Source organism: Branchiostoma lanceolatum, chromosome 12 (assembly GCF_035083965.1).
Source record: "Branchiostoma lanceolatum isolate klBraLanc5 chromosome 12, klBraLanc5.hap2, whole genome shotgun sequence".
Classification (NCBI taxonomy): Eukaryota; Metazoa; Chordata; class Leptocardii; order Amphioxiformes; family Branchiostomatidae; genus Branchiostoma; species Branchiostoma lanceolatum.
In genome coordinates, this window is record NC_089733.1 from 2799490 (window position 1) to 2820582 (window position 21093).

Here is a 21093-nt window from a genome sequence, read left to right on the forward strand (position 1 = left end):
ATCACAAGTGTACAATAACACAAGACTACAAGACTAATGTTATTCATCAATCTATTCATCAGACTCCTTATCTTATCTAGTCTATCCTTACACCCCCTGTTTTAACCTAACGTCGTCCCTGACGTTACTATCATAACAACAATACGGTAATGTAAATATGGTTATATAAATGCATATCTAAACATAAGAGTATTCAAAAATTAAGCTATACGGTTAAATACGTTCATATATAAGAGTGTACACAAAGATAGATCACATTCCGGAAACATCAAAAATCACATTATACTGAGATACATCTAGACATACACACAAAGAAGGAAGAGTAGAGGTAATTGAGTCGATAACCGATGGAAACAATGGCCTGGTAATTGCTACCACGTCGGGCGTCCCTGAAAAATAGCAACAACTTAGCCAAACAGAGGATTCTCGTTAGCTCACTTCACTGCACACCCCCGGCGACGAGGGTTGGGCTGCCCAATGTTTCTAAAGACACTGGTCATACTCACCGGATGTCGCCAGTTAGCTCAAGCGCTAACTGCCTCCGGCGAGAAAGGGGAAGGGGGAATTGGGCAGCGATAAAAAAAGCCTAACCGTGCCTGACCAACGAGCTGGAAAGACCGTCGGAAGTGCAATACCAGTCGCTACAACCGAGCGACAACTAATATAATACTACAAAACTAACTTATCCTGTGGGGTTCTGTAAAACATGTAGCTCACCTGGGCAAGGTCGCAAATCCCTGAGGGCACCCACCTAGAGCCCCGGCTACCCACTCACTCAAAGTTCAGAGTGCTATTTTCATGTACGGACACTCTGCAAAGTCCTATCCTAGTGTCCATTTGTTCTACATCGGTGCCTTCCCAATCCGTCCGACTGGAACAGCGTTCATTTTCCGTCCGACTGGAACAGCGTTCATTTTCTCCTCGCTGGGTCGGGATCAGCGTTCTCTAGCCTCCATCTCTCTCGCTGCGTTGTGCTCCTCCTCGGAACCGCCGACGATCCTCGCCAACTTCGGGTGATAGTTGTCATCGCTCCGGTCGCGTAAGAACAGCCGAATCGCCTGTCGGTTTTCCCGAGCCTCTTCTTGCAGGAACTCTATTTCTTTTTCCAGCATGGCAACACCCTTTGACAGGATGAAGCGTGGCCCCTCCACCGACTCCGGGTGCCTCACTATGAGCCGGTGGTCGTAGGGGAAGCTCCGGAGCGGAGGTTCCCGGGACCCCGCCCAGTCCGGCGCCGTCAACTCGAGGATGGACCGGTCTGGCTTCCCCGCATAGTCCTCCGTCAGCAGCCGCTGGAGCAGAGGAAGGCATCCTTCTTTCTCGAGGGTCAGGCGCTTGATTCCTCGCGCTGTAGCTTTGCCTTCAGCGCCCGCAATTCCCAGAACCGAGCCTCTAGTGCGGAGCGTGCTTCGGTGGCACCCTGCTCTGAGCCCATGTTGGCTAATGTGTCTAGGCTTTGGTGCGCTTGGCTTCCGACTCGTGTCTCTGACAGCAATGACAGGCACCAAATCCGGGTACTCCACCGTGTTTTCGTCGGGAATCACGTCTGGGAATTTGATAGCCTGAATTCGATGCCTCTTGTGACCGCTCGCGGCCCTGTAACCACCTCGCAACCCAAGAGCTTGATGGCTATGGCCGCTAACTCAAGGGAATCCTCCTTTCTAAATATGGATAATCTATGCAGCCGTCGTCAGCCCACAGAGCTGCCTGCCCAGGGCAGACTCTAGTTGCTAAGGATCTATTGCTGTTGCTATCCAGTGATTGACAGCTGCAGATGTCTGATCTGCAGGTGGTAGGAAGAGAGTTTCACAAGCCGTTTCTCTGTACTTTAAACATTTTTCGGCAGTCAAGTCTTTTCTTGTTGGATTTTCAAACTTGGTTTTGATGTGGGAGAAACTGACATTGTCTGCCTCTAAAGGAACAGATAAACTTAGTAGGTTTAAAATCCCTTTTAACCCGGCTTGGATACATCTCATTTCTCACCCTCCCAACATTTGGATCTCATTTCCCATCCCTTTCTCCCCGTCTGCCTGTGTGACAGCTAACAGACAAGATAACAAGGTGGTTTCTATGGCAATGGGAGCCTAGCTGAAATCCTGCCCTATGATTGGTGTTACCATTTTTGATAACAGCTCTCCCGGCTTAGAGCAACCAGAGCACAAACTCCGCGGGGAGGGGAGAGAAACCCCGGACAGCTGGGGTTTGCGTTATACAGACTAGGAATTTGACAAGTCTTGCCACGGGCCAAGGTTCTTCATCCGCAGTCGGGGAAAGTTCCTCCCACTTTCTTGGGAATGCTCCGCCCTGGCGGCTGATGACTTGCTTGTCGTCGACACATCGACTGGGGGTGATCCCCATCTTAATTGAAATATTGGAGCGCCAGTTGTCGCCGACTCCCGACCGGAGAACCTGCGTGGGAAACAGAGCACACACCCCCCCCCCCCCCCCCCCGCTCGGTCTCACAACTGCCAATTCGAAACCTTGACCTCGAATCAAAATGTTGCAACAATCTAACTCACCGGTGCTTGGGTGACGCCAGTTGGAAGTTGTAGTTCAAGGTCTATTTTTGTAGACGCTACGTGTCGGCCATTATTAAAATCCGTCTACTCCTATTCTTTGATCTACTGACTCTGTTCCCACTAATACTAATTCATCACCGTTAATTACCTTATTTTAAATTACCTAATAACTATTTCATTATCTAATTTTACTCTAATAGTCTAAAACTCCGATAAAACCCTAACTCTTTCCTCCTGTGCACATAGTGCGGCCAAATACAATCTACACACTTCTAACACCTCACTCTATTATTGTTTGTTTGTTTGTTTGTTTATTTATCTATCCAGGAATACAGTATCGCCTGGCGGCGTTTTTCAACGAATCCTGGGGGGTTCAACCCCTTACATAATAATACATAGCAACAAGACCAGAAACTAGCTCATAATTAAGCTCCTCCAAGGTTTTTGCTACAGCATCATAATATGGAAATTTCATGCCCTTTGAGATTTGCAACTAAACAGTCATTCCATAGTCGAGTCCTACTGAACTTGTCCTTGAACCTTGACAGAGGGCGTCTAACGAGCTGGGCAAAGCAATGGATCTGGTCGTTGTGCTGAAGAGAGTACACGGAAATGTTGAGTTGAAACAGTCTTTCCAGGTGCTTCATTACTCAGTGTCACCCCTTGAAATGTATTTTTTGTCTTTCTACAGCTTGCCCAAGAATAGTCATAAAGGAAGACCTTGCAGCTTTCCCAGTACACCTTGGCAGTAGAAAACTTGGGTTCTCAACGGGGCTTTCAAAGAGCCCTCTCTCTGGCGAGACATTTTTTGAAGAACTGTGAGAAAAATTCTTTTGTCAAACCCCCGCGTCCACTCCCCTGACCAACACTTTCGGTGGTGAAATGTACACGGGTCCGATGCCGTGGGTCGAAGTCTGCCCTCTTGAAGACTTCCACGCAGTCTTCAAACACTGTCCCATGACTGCTGTAGATCCTCATTGGACGACTGGCTTGGATGGTAGCTTGGAGGTTAGCCAGTCTCAAAGGTACATCTGAAGATGCAAAAGAAGAGGGGAAAAAGTGTATTTAGATTTGATTGCTAATCATGCGTGGACATTTCTGTGATCTGATTTAATACCTAAATGTGTAAAAGATTGATACAAAGTAGGAAATCAAGTTTGTGCTCAGTGACACTTCAGTATAAACTGAAGCTGTATTTGTACTTGTAATCCTTAAGTTTTTAAAACTTACTAGAGAAAAGATAATGGCGGTTCAATGTTTTAAGAAAACTGTTAGTTCTTCACCTGGGTGAAACATTGGTCTCTGCCTATACCTTTTTTTTCTTAAATGTGGCACTTTTGATAAATGGATTGATGTAAGGAATCCATAGTGGGTTTAATACTGCTGTACACAGGGCAACTTACCTGGATCTGTTTCTGTTTTGGAGCCAGGGCATTCTTCAAATCCTGTAAACACAGAGTGGAATTGGTTTCCATGAACCTTACTTGCAAGATTTGGTTATGCACGGTGCAATCTCATTACGTATACATGTACATCCTGCACACATATGACTTTTTTAGTTTTCTGATTTAGAAGAAAAAGGGTGCATCTGTTAAAGCTCTTAAACATTTCAAATGATACTTAAAGACGCACTTCCAATGATATTCCGTATTTGCTACAGAAATCAAACAGTACTGTATGATATCAATCTGTGCAGGACATCATGTAAGGCTTAACTAACCTGGATCTGCTTCTCTTTGGGAGCCAGGGCATTCTTAAAATCCTGTAAGCACAAGAGAGTGGAATCGGCATCCATGAACCTTACTTGCAAGATTTGTGCGCAGTGCAATCTCATTACGTGTACATGTACATCCTGCATATTGCTAATTGCAAATACCACAATAGCCCTGATTTTCTGATGCAACGAGATGTTTTAAGCACCCCTGTGTAATTGTTTTGAAATTTTCGTCCACACACAACCACCCCCTCTACCCCGAAAATTACTTTTTGTACCCTGAAATGTTAGCACATGCATGTCATATCATAAACTGAGAATAACAATATGAGCATGCTGACCTGAATCTTTTTGTCCTTGAGCTTTATCTCCTCTTCATGCTCTATTACCAGATTCTGTATGAACAGTGTGCAAATGATATTCATATATACCTTTTACCAAGGTTACATCCTAAGATACGAATTGAAATGATATGCGAATACAAAATATACAACCAGATTGACTCTCCACTGGATCCAGAGCCCGGTGCCTTGCTTTGATTTGATGCCTTGTGTTTCTCAGCGACACTGTCATAGGCATAGGTCCCTGTTGGCACATGTGACTCTACACTGGATCCAGACCCCGGCGCCTTGCTTTGAGTTTATGCCTTGTGTTTCTCAGCGACACTGTCATAGCCATAGGTCCCCGGTGGCACATCGGACTCTCCACTGGATCCAGACCCCGGCGCCTTGCTTTGATTTGATGCATTGTGTTTCTTCAGCACATGAATTAAATATAGCCTCCATAATTTTATTCGTTAGCAAAAAATGACAAGTCATGTCATGCACTTACGATGGTTCCATTCTTGCTTCAGGTAGAAGACATACAACTCTGTCTTCTAGGACAATCTGTAGCTTCAAAAAAAAAGAAGGTTGACATTTCTGAGCATGTACATGATGCACCCCTACCAATAGTGACTACGATATGTCCAAATGCCATGTCCATCATTTATCATAAATCAGTATTTAAAATTCTTCCGGGGATACAGTGTCGCCCCCTTTCATGCACAAATGTGCAACATACTGTATAATAAGGAATTGTTAATCGCATTGTGTATTGTTACGGTACAGTTTTTGCTGTGAAATCCCCGGGTTCCGTCTGCCTGCCTCTTTGCACAAGCCATTTTGCTTATCATCATCAAGTTCGTACATTTGCGTTTTTGCGGCCTGGCAGTGCTCTTTTGTTAAGGCACATGCATGAATAACATTGGATTTCGTCAGCCCATCTGAGATGAGGATTGACACAACTCTACCGTCCACGTCCACCTTGGAGGACACTATATACCACCTCTGAGACAAGAGTATTCCAACTCCTCAATCTGAAATTAGTACCCAAACACCATACTGCCAGTGAACGCTTCATCTTGTCTTTCATGCCATTTACATTAAGTGTCAAAAGTCTTACGTTTGTAGTTGCACTGAGTTCATTGAGGAAAGATCAGTAAAGGTTTAACTGCGCTTGTTCTTGATTTTGTCGCCATTTGTACCATTCTTTCCCAATATCCTGGATGGTGGTATTTCAGCACACTGGTGACGTACACCTGGTTCGTTGCACCTTGCTCATGGATGCAGCATTTACCCGGTCGCCTAGCAGGGTGACCACACCTCTGTCGATGGAACACCTTCCGCAGGTAATGGCAGGGAATATACTCCTGATGGCTGGGGCCATCTTCATTAGGATGTTTACACTATTAGCCATCTGTAAGTATTGCTGTGGCTCTGCTCCTCCCGACTGCTTCGCTTTTTCACAATACGGACACTTAAGCTTCTTGGTAAATAGGGTGTAGTACTTCTTCATCCCACACACTTGCCGAACAATAGCTGCCAAAGCCTTTCAACTCCAGGTTGACAGTTGGTGCTGGGGCAGCAGACCTTGGCTTGCATGACACCGACTGGTCTTTCAGATTACATGTTCTGATCATTCCTTTCAAATGAGCCCAAGTTTGCCATGTTTGAAAACACTTGTGAACTAATCAGGGTTACGGCCAATTTGAACTTGGGGTAAACATTAATTGCGCGTTTAAGACCTTAAAAGACGTATAACTGCCCAAGTTCTGGCCTCTCCTTGTCACGCATGTCTTTCAGGTTTGCTATCAATTTGTATTTCATTTCTGTGTCAAGCGCTGTTTTCGATAGGTGGTCTTTTGTTTTGCTGGTTTTCTTTGTTTTCTCTATTGCCTTCATTTCCATGCCTCAAGAATATGAAATCTAAATGGTTCATGGCGAACGTTGACGTTCTTTGACGTTCTGGAAGTATCCACTAAGGATCATAATTGGTGTTCAACAACGTTGTGTATACATTGGTACTTACATAATTAAATACTTGATACTACTGCTACTACTACTACTACTGTATGTTTTTCTTCAGGAATATCAACATGTTCACATTGTCAGGTTCTAAACAAGCCCTCTCAGGTTTCACAACATGCCCCACAGTGTTTAATATTCTTTCGCTAGCATCACTTGAGGCTTGTGCTGTCAGATATTGTCGGGCAAATACCACCAGCAGGGGAGACATTGCTGTTGTTCATCAAGACACAATTATGTTTGTTAACATTTTATTACACAGTAACTTCTTAAGATTGAAGACAAATTAGTGTTCTTCTAGTGCTTCCCAAAGTTTTAACAATTAAGTATCATTCGTCCATTATGATGTTGTTGATATTCAGACCGACCAGACCTTCTTCGAGCTCTTCCCGAGCGTCGCTGGGCATTGAAATGAAGAATGAAAAACAAACAAAAAACAACATTAATGTCGTTTGAGCTTAATGTCGACAGCTTGTCTTCATCCTCTTGAGTCAGGGGGTCGGCTTGACGCATCTCCGTCCCCACCCATCGGCAGCTAGCTCCTTCATCCTTGCATCAAGGGCTTTGCGGAATTCTGCAAACCTCGAGTCATTTCTATCAAGGAAGTTCATGTCATGCCGTCCGAGATCATCTTTTAAATGTCGCAGCAATGCTGTGACAATTACATAAGAGACTATTTGGAGGGTATGGTGTCCCGCCTTGCTTCCTGATTTCTTATACAAACCTTGCCTACCAGAAGTCCATTTCTTCTTCTGTGACTGACCTGAACTGGAACAATGATGAAATTGTCCCCTACTTCTATGTTGTTCAGGGTGCTACCTTCCAAAGCTTTGTTTCCTCATCGGTCTCTCCTGCCCCATACCATGTTATGTATGCCATTTCATAAGCATTGTCTACTAGCAGGAAATATTGTATTCTGCCGAAGTAGCATGCGCCTACCAGCTTCATACCAATTATAGATGAAATTCTCTTTGCCCTTCTCATGGATTCAAACTCCTCACACCTAAACTCTAATAGGCGATTAGTATTGGGATGGCGTGCGGAAGATGCAAAGTACTTAACGAATCTTCTTGTAGTTGTGGAAGATGCGCCTATCTCTTAAGTTAGTTAAGCACAGGTTATCGCTTTTTCCCAACGCAATCTCCACTTGCCTGGTCCCCTTCAGGTTTGTCAGTTTTGAACTTGCTGCATGTACTTTTGATTCATCCTCTGACTCTTTGCCGCTCTCTCCATCCCTTTCACAGGGGAGTTCGTTGAGGTTTTGCAGAGGGTCTTCTCTGAGTGATGGCATTTTCCCAGCAAACTGCAGCCATGTGCATAGACCGTGAGCCTGTAAACTGACAATGAGAGTATTTTAAGTGTAATGTGATATTAATTTCAGTACTACAGTTGTGCCCTTTTCTATGTTTGGTAAATAATAGTAATGAGAAGGCAAAATCTGAAGATCATGGCCGTCCCGTTGTTGGCCATGTGCACAACTGCCGCGTAGTGACCAGCCAGAGTTGTAGACAAAGTATTTTTTGGCACTGACGGTACTGTATTGACGATTTGCTGACTCTGCTCTATTCGTGTTCAATCCATACCTGGTGGCCTCCGATGCTTCTTCTCCCAGCCTCTTTGCTATTATCTTCTTCAGCGCTTCTCTGTCTGAGATATCAGAGCACAGGTTTTCAAGTTTGCCATCGGGAAGGAAGCTGAATCCCCATGCCTTCCTCTGGCCGCTACATACGAGTGACTGAGTCCCACACAGTGAGTGATCGCCATCCAAATAGCATCTTACAACAGCATCTGATGCCTTCCTCATTGCCTCCTCCATCTTATCCTTATTCTTGCCGTATTTCTTGCGTGCTTCTTTGTGCTCTGTTTTGGACTTGCTTCCTCTGGTCCCTGGTCCTCCCAGGCCACATTTTTGGGCTCCAGTTTTACTTGGTCACCTGTCTTGCAATGCCCCTGGATAGATGGACAGAGACGGCCAGCGATTTTGTGGGCACACCTGTTTCCTCCTCCATCACTTTCGACATTCCCTTGACAAAGTGTCCGTCTCCATCGTGCGCAAGGTGAGATACCTGGGATGATTCTCAAGTAGCTGTGTGCCTATTTGACGGCCTAACTCTGCTTCGTTCCCTATCACAGCATGCTTTGCAATGTTGGCGGTGCATTCATGGTCCTGCGATGAAGCAATGCCCAGGTTGCACGTTCTGCATAGTTTATTCCACAGGTGTGCTGCGAGTTTTTTTTTCATGCTGGTTTCATTCTCGACAAATGTTCCAAAACTGTGGGATGATGGTTGCCCGGGCTTGTGGCCTCGCCCGAAACCCAGCGGACTCTGGAGTGCCATGTTTGGGACGGCTATCTGCTGTCCTGACACCCCAAAAATACAGAACTAAACAACTTACTACGATCTAATCTACTAAACTCTTGGGGCTCGTCTTTACCTACTGTCTCCGCGAGTCGCCCCCCGCTGGCGCAGTCTGCCAGTTTAGTGGGCCCAGTCACGACTTACGGGCGCCATCAATCCTATCCGAATTGGGCGGAGTCAACGGATTAGCCTGCTAAAACGATGGCGGGCCCGGGGGCGTATCTGACTGTGGACAAGCGCGCAATATGTGGCCCTCTCCCTGGCACAAGGAGCAGATGGGCCTCCCGTCGGGGGTATAGCGGTGCCGGTTGGTTCGGCCTGGAGGGCAATAAGCTCGACCATCTCTACCTCGCGAGGGGCCCCCCGGTGTTGGTCCCGTCGCCGGACGCGGCACATTATTCCTAACTTGGGAGTTGGCTATGTCCCGCAAACTGTCTAACTCCTTACTGAGTGTCCCCGCCACCCGGGTCAAGTGATGAGTCTGCTCAGACAGTCCATAGTTTTCCCGTCTGAGCTGCAAAACCTTTTGCCTTAAAGTCGCAGAGTCAGGGACAGCGAGAGACGATGTGGAGGAGTCGGGGCTCGTCGCGTCTCGGCTTGGAGCCGCTGACGCGCAAGCCCCACGCACCTGCACACCTGCATAGATTTCGCCAAACCTAATATCTGGCTGCATTCTGACCCTGCGCAGGAGTTCTAGCTTAGTCTCTCGGTTTCTGAGTCCCTCTATGAACTGATCCCTTAGCACTTTGGTCGGATTTGCACAAATCTGGGGGTCTTTTCGGCGGGCCCGGCTCATTAGCTGTTGCAAAATAAGCGCATACGAGCGCACACTCTCTTCCGGCCCCTGTTTCTGGCTATAAAACCTCCCAATAATGATATTGGCCGAGAGGGTGTCTTGGAAGGCGCCCCTTAAGGTATCTAGAATTACTCGCGGATCCCCCTTGTCTCGTGGATCTAGTAGCTTTATCTCCTGTTTTGCATCCCCTTAAAGATTTGTCCATATCAGACGGGCCTGTTGCTCTGGGGAGGCCCCCCATGTGCCTAGCGCTCCCTCAACTTCTCCCAACCACTCCTCAACCGACATCTCAGGATCTTTACCAGAGAACTTCGGCAGCCGGCGGTCCGTATGGACCACTATTGTAGGCTGACCATTTGACAAACAAGATGTCGAACACCTATTTCTAGGGGGTGACGGGGTTCTACGCCGGAGGCGCCTACGGATCGGAGGAGGGGAATTGGACGGAGTACGAGGGCCGGACGGGTCTAAATGGTCAAACTCCGGCGCGGATTCCGGGGTCCTTACTCTAGGCCTTCGACCCGACACACCACTGCGATCTTTATCTCTCGTACTCGTAAAAGGCCTGGACGAGAATATTGGCGTCCCCTCCATTTTCGCGATTGAATCTAATTCTCCTTTCAACGTTCCGAAACCAACGGCCATGTAATCAATCGCTCTTCCCTTATAGCTTAGCGGACTATTACACAAATGTATCTAATCTTCCTCTTCCTTATTCACTTCCTTACTGTACGTGGGAGGTTCTGGCCTAGAATGTAAGGGCTTTCTGTAACGGATACGGGTCGCATCACCGGGATCAGTGAATCTAAGTTATTTCCGCGAGGCAAGGCTGTCCCTGCTCTCAACAGCATGCAACAGTGTACCCTTCTCTCTGCTAATGTTTCCAGCACCACCTGCAACTCATATGGGTGAGCAAACCAGAGTACTCGGTAAGCAATGCCCGGAAAGTAAACGATCGATTCCTGCGTGGTCACGCGGTAGCCAAACCCCGTCGCGTAGGCAAGGGCAAACAATACATCGCTCTCGTTTCCGGGCGATACCGCGATCAACAATGCTCCACTCGGACCAGAGGACATGGATTTAGCTAACAATCCTATTGCCTAACTAACATATATATCGTTCCTACTTGTTTTGAAGCCCTCAATTCTTACGGGAAAACCAAACTCAACACAAAATCAGATATACACAACACCCTACGCTAAAGCAAGACTAGCTAAGACCGGTAAGACTTGTGTAGCGGCACTCCATCATCCCAACAACAGAACCACCTACCTCATAACTTCTCATCCTCGTCGGCCTTGAAGTCCAGTTGATGGGGTCTCCCTTGCGTCTTATTTTGAAGTTCGTCCTGCTCGCGGCTCCAGATGAAACCAAGCTGTTCTTCGTCGGTGAACTTAATTGACTTCTGCTGTGATAGCACGAGTGATTCAGGCAACTCGGAGATGTTCTCGACCAGAGATTTATTCTCAGATCCACAGATGTACAGGAATGTTCAAGTAATGGTGACAATAACATGGACAGTTCTTCTCGCTCTGCGACTAAGTCAAAGCCGTATGAATGTCAGTGACCAAGGAACTAAATTTCTAAAGATTGGACTTCTCCAAGCTGCTTCCCCTCGTTTCTCGGAGCGGTCCAAGTCAACTGTGAGAGTCTTCTCCAAAGAAAACTTCGTTCCCGAAAGCTTCCCAGTTTGAGAAAGTTTCCCTATTTTATCTTCTAAGTTTTGGGAGTGGCCTTGGTCCAAATAAGGTTAAACTACTTCTATATACTCAACTCTGATTGGGTCGAAATATGCAAAATTGGATTAATAACTTCTCAAGAAACTCCGGAATTTCAGTGACAATTGAATGACAGATCGTGCGCTTTTGTCTTCTGACCAGTTAAGTTTCGTATTAAGAGATTCCTTGGAGTGGGGACCCCAAGGTCAGGCCGGTGAGTTCACGAACTCTTGCCCCGGTCAAACGTCCCTAACAGTTTCCCTGGGCTCTGCCCGCCACGGATGGTCTGGGTATACCAGATTGCATTTCTTAGTGTGCGCCTGCGCAAGATTAGCCTCGCGAGATCTCCCCGCGTGATACTGCGAGATCTTGTTACCCAGCCCCTAGCAACAGCTGATTACTCCTTGTAACCATGGTCTTTGGGGAGTATGAAACCATTCATCAACCCTAAAGTAGCTGTCTTACAAAAATTTAAGCCCTGCCCTCTGGAAGGCCAGTGACCCCATGAGTCACCTTTGGGGATATCACTCCTAAAATCCCAGACACATTTGCCCATGTGTGCCGGCTGACCTCTGATTTTGCGTCTTTTCAACTGCTCTTTTCACCCTTTCTGTCACTTGAAACATGGTAATCTTTCTACTCTTTGTCTAAGGCATACTTTTATCTACCCTATGATATAATTACTTCTACCATTGTATTTTTTCCCTTTCTTCTATGTGTTGATGAAAATGTCAGTTCAGACATGTGGGTGTGCATGACTGACCTGTCCAGTATCTAGGTCACAGCCAATTTCTTGTTTGTTACCTCCTTATACTACGTCTAACTGCATTTAGAGACAAGTATTATGCATTAAGTAACCAAAAAAACACCAAGAGATGAACATTTCTTTGTCATAATACATATATTGAGACATATATTCTGGTCACAGTGTACATGAAGGGACTCCCCCCCCCCCCCCACCCCCTTCACCCTATCCACAATAGAAACCTTCCTTGCACATTTCGGACCTAGTTTTACTATCATAGAAAGTATTGGCCTGTACTTTTTCAACCCTTCATCATGTCTGCCAACTTTGGTCTTGAACATGTAAAGAGTTTATCAAAACTCTGCCGATTCTGTGGCGAGTCTGTTTTGACCAAGACGGACAAAAAAAACCACTTAAAACCACGAGCTTGCATTGACTATGTGAAGAAAATTCAGGAGGTTTGGAATGTTAATGTTGAAAATGACAAGAGCTACAAACACCCCCCCTTTTTCTGCCATCGGTGCAAGTTAATATTGCACAAGCCACCCTCTACGCAGGCACCAAAGCGTGAGTCTTGGTACCCGCACTGGTGGGGTGATGAGTGTGTCCACTGTAAAAAAGTTGCGTCACTTGCTCGAGGTGGTAGAACTGTGAAGAAAAGGTCCCCAGGTAGACCAAAGATGAAGACACCTAAGGCTACAGATGATAAGGTTGAACAAGAGCAGAGTACAGGTACTGCCAAATTGTCAGAGGAACTATTTCAGACATTGCTTGACAAGCTGGATGACTATCCATATGATGAGGCTAGGTTTGAACCCATCTGTAACCTTTCTGCTTACACATGTGGTATCTGCCAGTCATTTTTGTATCTTCCTATTGAGACCCCCTGTGCTCACATCTTCTGTTTTGAGTGTATACAAAAATCATTTGAGATAGGAAAAACAAATACTATTGGCTGTGCTATCTGCAAAGCACAAGTAATGCAAACAGACCTGAAACCCGTCCATAGAACCTGGGGGAGTTGCTACACTCAGTTGACATTTAGCTGCAAAAACTGTTCATCTCAGTTAAGGTTGGAACAACTTAAGCACCACCTTGACTGCAACTCGAAAGCAGAAGTCACAGTGGGCCCCTCTTCCACTCCTGCATCACATACTTCCCTGCAGCCTGTCCGAGTCATTCTTGTAGTACCCCCAGTGGCATCTAATCCTCCTACTGTTACAACTAGTAGTGTAGTGACATCTTCGAACCCTACGCTAAGCAACACATCTACTTGTACATCATCTGCTCCTTCTACATCATCTACTCCTTCTACATCATCTGCTCCTTCTACATCTTCACCTTCTTCAAGCCAAATTGTGCCTGGGGCTGCCCCACCCTCCAGCACAGGTCATGGCAAAGTCACCATTGACATAAATGAAGAAGGTCCGCTAACAGCAGAGCAAGAAGATACTTTTACAGCATTATACCGTCGCAAGGCGGAGACGAGCACAGACAAGGGCAGTGTTCTAGTTAAAACTGGAGGACAGGTATGGAACCTATTTTGTATTCTACATGATACTACGAGAAAAAGAAAGGTGAACTTTTATGACACGTACATTACTTACTTTCTATTGGAATGATACTTGAACTGCATGTTACAAAGTTGGTCTAAATAGAATTACATATACATGTGCTTTCACAAGTTAGCACTCAAATATAACAATCTAAAAATAATGTTTGGCTGCAATGTCTGACAACAAAAATGACTACTATGGTTTCCATTCCATTGCGGCTTTCAGTCGGTGATATTTGTTCCTTTTTTAATTGTCTAGCCCCTGAAACTAGTACATGTACCAAAGCCCCGGAAAACTGCTAGTGAGGCAGCACCATCCACCATAAGAAAACACGCCAAGTTCATGCAGGGTGTAAGGGACCAGGTCAGTCGTGGGGACCCTGCTGCACTGATGAAGGAAGAACTCAAGATCCATTCTCGGCATGAACTGCAGAAGATGCTGCAGGAGCTGAAGCTGGACCAGGTCCGCATTCCAACTGGGCACCTGCTGGCAGCAAAGGTGGACATTGGGATGAATTGGAATCAGTGCAGGAAACTTCGAAGGTACATCAACAACACAAATCTTTGCCTGAACACAAACATTTTCTTTATCACTGTCTTAAAGGACATATATGTGATTAACTCAGTTTAAACACAGTGTTCTGTTGTGTTATGTTACAGGTGGCTTAAAGGATATGGCGTGAGTATGGAGAGTGAAAAAGCATCCAGGGCTGTTGCTACACAGCTTCTCTCCAAGATTCCCACAATTGCAGAAAAATTACCTTTTTCTGTGAAGGGGGCCAAAGACAGCACGGTGGAGCTTCTGCCTTGCGCCTATGTAATCTCTTTACAGGATGCTATCTTCGACAACCTGAAAAGAAACCAGACAGCAGGGTAAGAAACTGACTTTGGCCTTCAAAGTTCAAACATGTATTCATGCCAACATTTGAATTACATTTTTGACAGTGAAACTTACAAGACGTATTCACTCTTTACAGCACCCTAACCTGGCACGCGGGGAAAATCCCAGAGAAGGAAATCTGGGTCAAGGTTGGGGGAGATCATGGAGGAGGGTCGTTCAAAATGGCATTCCAGATTCTCAACAAGGAGCGGCCCAACTCCAAGAGCAACACCACTGTCTTTTGCATCTTCAATGCAAAAGACAGTAGGGAGAACCTCAACCTTGCCACCAGCAGGTTCGCCACAGAGATCAAGGATCTTCAGCAGTTAAAATGGACGTACGTTAACATCTGTTATACACATATGACTTAGGAGCATGCCAAAAAGATAACTTTCAGACACTTGTTATTTACACAATGTGAGTATGGACGAAAAGATCTCCCTTTCTTTGGTATAAGCATGTTACCATCGCCCCATGATAATGTTGAATCAAATTTGTGTTGCAGGTGCCAAGACGGGAATGAATTCTCCCTCCGCCTCTTCCCAGCTGGGGACTATGCATACCTGTGCCTGTGGTATGGCTTATCTGGTGCTTGTGGTAAGGAAATTAAATAAGTTGAATAATGTTGAACAATAAATGACCTGTTTGACTTACACTACATGTAGGTTAAAACCATAGTATTTTTGTATTAACTAGTCTCTCTGACTGAGGTTGTGCTATCTTTCTACCACAGGAACTCATCCTTGTTTGTGGTGTGATATCACCCTAGATGAAATTAAAGACACCGACAATTGTAGATTAATAATCCCCCCAAGAAACCTGGAAAGCCTGGCTGAAAACCACAAGAAGTTCCTCCTTGAGGGCAAAGGAAACCTTAAGCTGGCCAAGAAGTACCACAATGCCATCGCGCCAGTTATGTTTGAAGTGCCCATAGACCAGGTAAGTTTGTACACACACACAGAATTACATCTTTTTTTAAATTATCCTATTCCCTGGCATATCTCAAATAGTCTAAGCCTCCATGTCTGTGTTTACAGGTTGTGGTACCTGGTCTACATATCAGCCTGGGCATCTACCTCAAGCTGTTCAAGCTGATGGAGAGTGAGCTGCACGATATTGATCTGAAGCTGCAGACATACCTCTCCACAGTCTTGGATGAAGGTGAGGTCACCAAGGAGGAACTGTTGGCAGACGAGCACCTTGGGAAGTTCAAGGCGTACGTGGCTGCCATCGATGAAGCTCGAGGCCTGGATGAGAAAGCTGACGCCCTTGAGGAGAAGCTGGAGCAGGAGGAGAATCAGCTGGGGTGGCAGGCATTTACTGACCTTGTGGAGCCTAGCGCTGATACTGACATGGCAGACGCTGAGTTTGAGAAAGCCTGCAGTGCCATCAAAGACCTATGCGTGGAGAAAGATAAGCTGGTAAGCATGTGCACACTATAAATTAGTATAATAATAAGAAGTCAGATATACAAATTTTAGACTTATACTTGTATGCTATCATTGCACTTAATTTTAATCTATTTCATTACTCATGCAGAGGAAAGGGGCAGCCGAGCTACGACAAAAAGCGTCAGTGAAGGTAGGGCAGGGTCCAATAACATCTGAGCTAGACCCTGCGCTTCAGGAGTTGCACGTGCAAAGACAAGCCTACCACAGCGGCTCGTTCATAGGCAACCATGTCAACACTATGCTTCAGGCAAGTACTTGATAACAATTTTCAGTGTTTTGTTTCTATAACAAACCATCATTTACGAATTTCGAATCAATTCTGATGACAGTTCATTTACATACACAGGACGAATCCATCAAAAAGCTGACAGCAGTCATCACCTCCGTTGTGACAGACATAATGGAGAGGTATGATGACCTGCCTCTTACCCTGGTTCCAAAGGCAAGAGAAACAGCTCAAAAGTACCGTCAACTTTTTGAGCTGTTTGCTTCTTGCCACAAGAAGTATTCCCATGCTGGACAAATGGATGACAGTGCAATTGATGAGCTAGGTAAGAGATTCCTTAATTCTCTTATTAAATTGGTGTGGTACTATTATTGTAATGGATGAAGTGATGTGTTGATATTATCTTTAATAATTAAGTCTTTCTATCTAACCTATTCCAGGCACAGCCATCACAGCATTTATGACGTACTACAGGGAGAAAGTACCAAATGGGTCGGTACCCATCAAGATGCACATGCTTGAGCATCATGTAGTACCTTGTGTCCGAAAATGGAGGTTCGGTTTGGGCTTCCTTGGTGAGCAGGGTTTGGAGCAGGTCCATGCCTTGTTCAACAACATTGGAAGGACAACATCCGGCATAGCCGATCCAGTGGCCAAGCTTAACTCGACCCTGAAGAACCATCTCATCGGTGTGAGCCCCGACCATACTGGTGGTGTTCCCGACCCTGTGCCGAGAAAAAAGAGAAAAGAGAATTAGTCCTATCATGTTCAGCAATCATGACATAATATATACTATTAGAACTAGGAGTATCAATCACAACATTCAGATGTACAAACATGTTCTGAAGTGATGATAAGTGGAATTTTGTATCTAGAGCATATTAGCCACTTGCCTGACTAGGGGGTGCTACAGCATGTAAATAAACTTTGTAGGATATTTGTAAACATTGTACGTTATCAACTTTTGTTCCTGAGAACAGTGTTACTGTTACAGTGTTAGATAATACCCTGTTGTTATCAAGTTACCATATTTAGTTACTTCTAAAGCTGATTGGCTCAAAGTCCTGTTGTACTGGGAATGTCCAGTCAAACGATAATACCCTTGACAATACCAAATTGAATGATTTTCTACTATGCTTAAACCTTTACATACTTGTATATACTATAGATAGTAAAATTGTGAGGTGTGCTCTTTATTGTGTTATGATTGATGACTCAAATAAACTATGCTGTTAGAATTGTAAAAATTGTAAATTAAACATGGGATTTTCAAGAGAGAAGTAAGACCTTTGATTTTCGTTAGCATGATAATTTGTGGCATGGATGTAAGTGAAAGGGGGAGGGGGGCAGTAAATACTATATCGGTGTTGCGACACACCCTGAAACCATTTTACGTCTTCCATTCGACAATAACAGATGTTTAAACGTAAATTCACTGAAATATCCCCATATACGCCTACTTTTCCCGGTTATATTCGATGATGATTGCGATGTAGAATATGCAAATTAGGTAACATGGCGGAAAAATCCTGAAAATTACCTTTTTTTCGTCGACCTCCAGCCCGTCAGAAAAAAATACACTGGTGCTAAATGGCTCCTTGGTGGACGTACGATCGATCCAGCTGAGTATTTCCGGTGGTTTTACCGATGTAGTAAGCGAGGAAACTGTCAAAATCCTTTCCTGAAGTTGTTGCATGCTGCTTCACCGACTCTGCACTTCAAATGAGTCAATTATGGTTAAATTCCGTCAAAAACGCGAGAAATCAGATCAAAACAGAAGCCCACAAAGATGGCTGCCGGATCATTCCAGAAAGAAGGTACCTCGTGACCCGAAAGGCGGTCTTTGATTGGTTAAAACTGGTTTGGGCAGTTTTTCACCTGCAGTATGCCCACGCGACCGCATGGTGGCGCATGGAAACTCAGCCACATTACATCATCGCAAATCTTGCGCATGCGTACACTTAGCTGCTACCGCGAGTTCGGCGTGCCGCCAAAACTTTTTAACCAACCATCTAGTCGGATCTACCTGTCAAAATTTTCTGGACTGTACCATCGCAGATTGAGGGAACGGGTAACAGGTGTCCTGTAACCTTATCGCATAGTACATTACGAAAGGAATGATCAACACTCGTTCATTGTACAATAGTTAGCGTTGGAACGATTATCCACTATTAACACAAGTTCATACAGCAATTCGGGTACAATAGAAACGGGGAAAATCCCTTAGAAAGTCTAACATTGGAGTTCTCTAACCGTTACAATAGCGGTATTCTATTCAGACACCGAACGTGATCATTAACCACAGTTTAGCTACGCCTTCTTGGCACCGATGGGATCTGACGACAATCTTCCCCGGTGACCGAAATCTAGGACGTGGGTACCAGAGGTACACGTCAATCAAACAGGAGCGAGTAACATCGGTTGAGACTCTGGTCAAGTTGCAGAATTATAGCAAAAGAATACAAAAATAGTACTCTAACTTAACTAGCTTAGCTATACCCTTGGCAACAAGTTTCACGTGTGGTGACCTGTTTATAAGTATAGTTTGTCCACTAGCGGGAGCTACCACAACAGCGGAACTTGACCTTTGCCACGAAGTCAACGTAAGTGGCTGTAGAGTCAACCTTCGTGAAGACGGAGGCAGCTCCAGCTGTCGGAGCAGATACCAGACTGGTGTCGCTGCCGAACTGACGTGTCCTTAATTACTTAGCCTCTTCCCATGTAGTAGGGCCCTTGCAAAGTGGCCAACTGCACTGTTTGTCTGTTTTCCTTTCTTCTTATTTACATATCTTTTTGTTTACTTGTTTACACACGGTCCTGAGACCTCCTCAGTCCCTCCACACTGAGCTACAGGAGACGGGTGGGCGTGGCGTCATTCGGGATTGACACCCTGGCATTCAGTGTAGTCCTAGAACTGGGTGGGCGTCTGACAGTGGGATCAGTGACGTGTCGTCTCGAAAATAGCTTGACGCGGAAGCGAAAGTGTCCCTGTCGCCGAAGTGGATCCACAAGATGCTGCCCAAGCTGCCCACGTGCTGCTGCTGGCGCGAGAATGGCGGCGTTGACGGCATTGGCCGCTTGTGCTGCTGCAGCGAACTCATCCTCTTCCCTGGCGTCAGACATCTGTGTGCCCCCGTCCCCCATACAAGATTGAAATCCAATGCATTCTTCGCCATGAGACGAGACTGCTGAACTTGACTTCTTCAAAATTAAACAAACACTAAGCAGGTCGAGGTAAACCAAAATCAGCAGCGCTAGCATCTTAATTTGTAAATAATAATACAAAAGTATACATGGCATGATTTAAGTATGGTCCACTGTTGACAAGATGTCCAGTCCAGTAAGAAAGGGGCTTTTCCCAAGTTACGCTCCAAAGAGACCCCGGAGAATTTCTCTAGCTAAGAGATACTTCTCCTCCCTCTGTTGTCGAGGACAAATGGAGAAACTGTCCTAAACAATTCCGCAATGTTGTTTTCACTGAGTTCTAAGTTCCCACGTCTAGATAAATTTGAGCAATTGCTCTTCCTCTGTATGGTTTTCCTGCTCTAAAGTATCTATATATATCTGCTGGTTGCTGACCGTTGAACTGTTCTCTAACTGAAGTATGATGTTTGTGACGATTTGCTTGATAACCGAGATATCGCAGTTTGGGAATGGGATTGTTATTGGAAAAACCTTTTCTGTATGTTTCTAGTGCTGCATTTGTTATGGGAATAAAAATAAAATGAAGGGCGAATATGTCCATCTGTAATGATGGGTCTAATATTCCTTCCTCTTAAAAAAAATGACTTAAAGAGGTCCTTAACCCTATCCAGACTGGGCTTTTTTGGTATATCTGGGACTGGGGGGGGGCTGATTCGGCCCCCCCCTCATAATTTCCGAACGGTATGATGTATCATCACCAAATTTGCAGGGAGTGATATTCACGTCAAGTTTTATAATTCCTGTAATTTTGGTGACGTTATGACGTAATATGACGTAATTATGACGTCATCGATGTGATTTTATTGGCTAAATAGGGAATTCCCGTAATATCTAAAGGAATTAAACAAAACGGTTTGTTTTATTCATTTTAAGGTATGCAAAGGCATACAACGTCAATGGTTAGTGCGTTGACGTCAAAATGACGTCATAAAATGGCGACATGTGTTGTTAGCGATCCCTTGGGATCCGCCATCTTGGATCGGCCATTTTGAAATTTTTAAAAATCCTTTTTTTCCACTTATGACCCCAAAGGACACTGAATATAGACTAAAAACGTTAATTCAAATGTTTCTGGTAAAGAAAATGTCAGGTATTGACGATTTTAAGGGCGAAAAAGCACGCTGATACCTGAAATACTGATATATTTCGCCATCTTGGATTTTGGCTGATTACGTCATCAAATTAGCATAAATTATGAATATTAAATCAGGAAAGTTACATCTTATTACATGTTATGTTATACATGTAGGAAAACTAGTGTAGTTGTGGAATGAATCCCGAGAAATATCATTGTTTTCAAAAAATTAATGATTTTTGCATAAAATGCCAGTCAGAAACCCGTTGCCATGGCAACATGAAAAAATTATAAACTTAAACCATTATTATTAAATTGTTGCCAACAAAATTTTAGGAAAAGTCACCAAGTTTGGTTGTCCTAGCATACATCGTTCGGCAGAAATACGATGTCAAAGTTGTGAGCGGGGCCTCTAACATGAGTCATTAGGTGTGCAACCTGTCCGTTTTCTGTGCCGGCGCCCGTTCTGATTCGACTGGGGAAGCCATACTGTCCTGCGCCCTTCA

At 44.9% G+C, this 21093-nt stretch overlaps 1 protein-coding gene across 1 annotated transcript; it reads left to right on the forward strand.

Annotated features, from left to right (window-relative positions):
• The first annotated feature begins 14094 nt into the window (after positions 1 to 14094).
• Positions 14095 to 18295, forward strand: LOC136445923 (uncharacterized). The gene is made up of 9 exons (XM_066444156.1): positions 14095 to 14294; positions 14412 to 14624; positions 14729 to 14968; positions 15137 to 15228; positions 15365 to 15570; positions 15669 to 16052; positions 16171 to 16329; positions 16429 to 16633; positions 16749 to 18295. Exons 1-9 carry the CDS (start codon positions 14095 to 14097, stop codon positions 17063 to 17065), a joined length of 2016 nt encoding a protein of 671 aa, XP_066300253.1. The 3' UTR covers positions 17066 to 18295.
• Positions 18296 to 21093: the final 2798 nt, after the last annotated feature.

Coding starts and splice junctions, on each gene's coding strand:
- LOC136445923 (XM_066444156.1), top strand. CDS start 14,095: ATGCAGGGTGTAAGGGACCAGGTCAGTCGTGGGGACCCTGCTGCACTG. Junction 15,229..15,364: donor TGGCTTATCTGGTGCTTGTG/GTAAGGAAATTA, acceptor TTTCTACCACAG/GAACTCATCCTTGTTTGTGG. Junction 15,571..15,668: donor TTGAAGTGCCCATAGACCAG/GTAAGTTTGTAC, acceptor CTGTGTTTACAG/GTTGTGGTACCTGGTCTACA.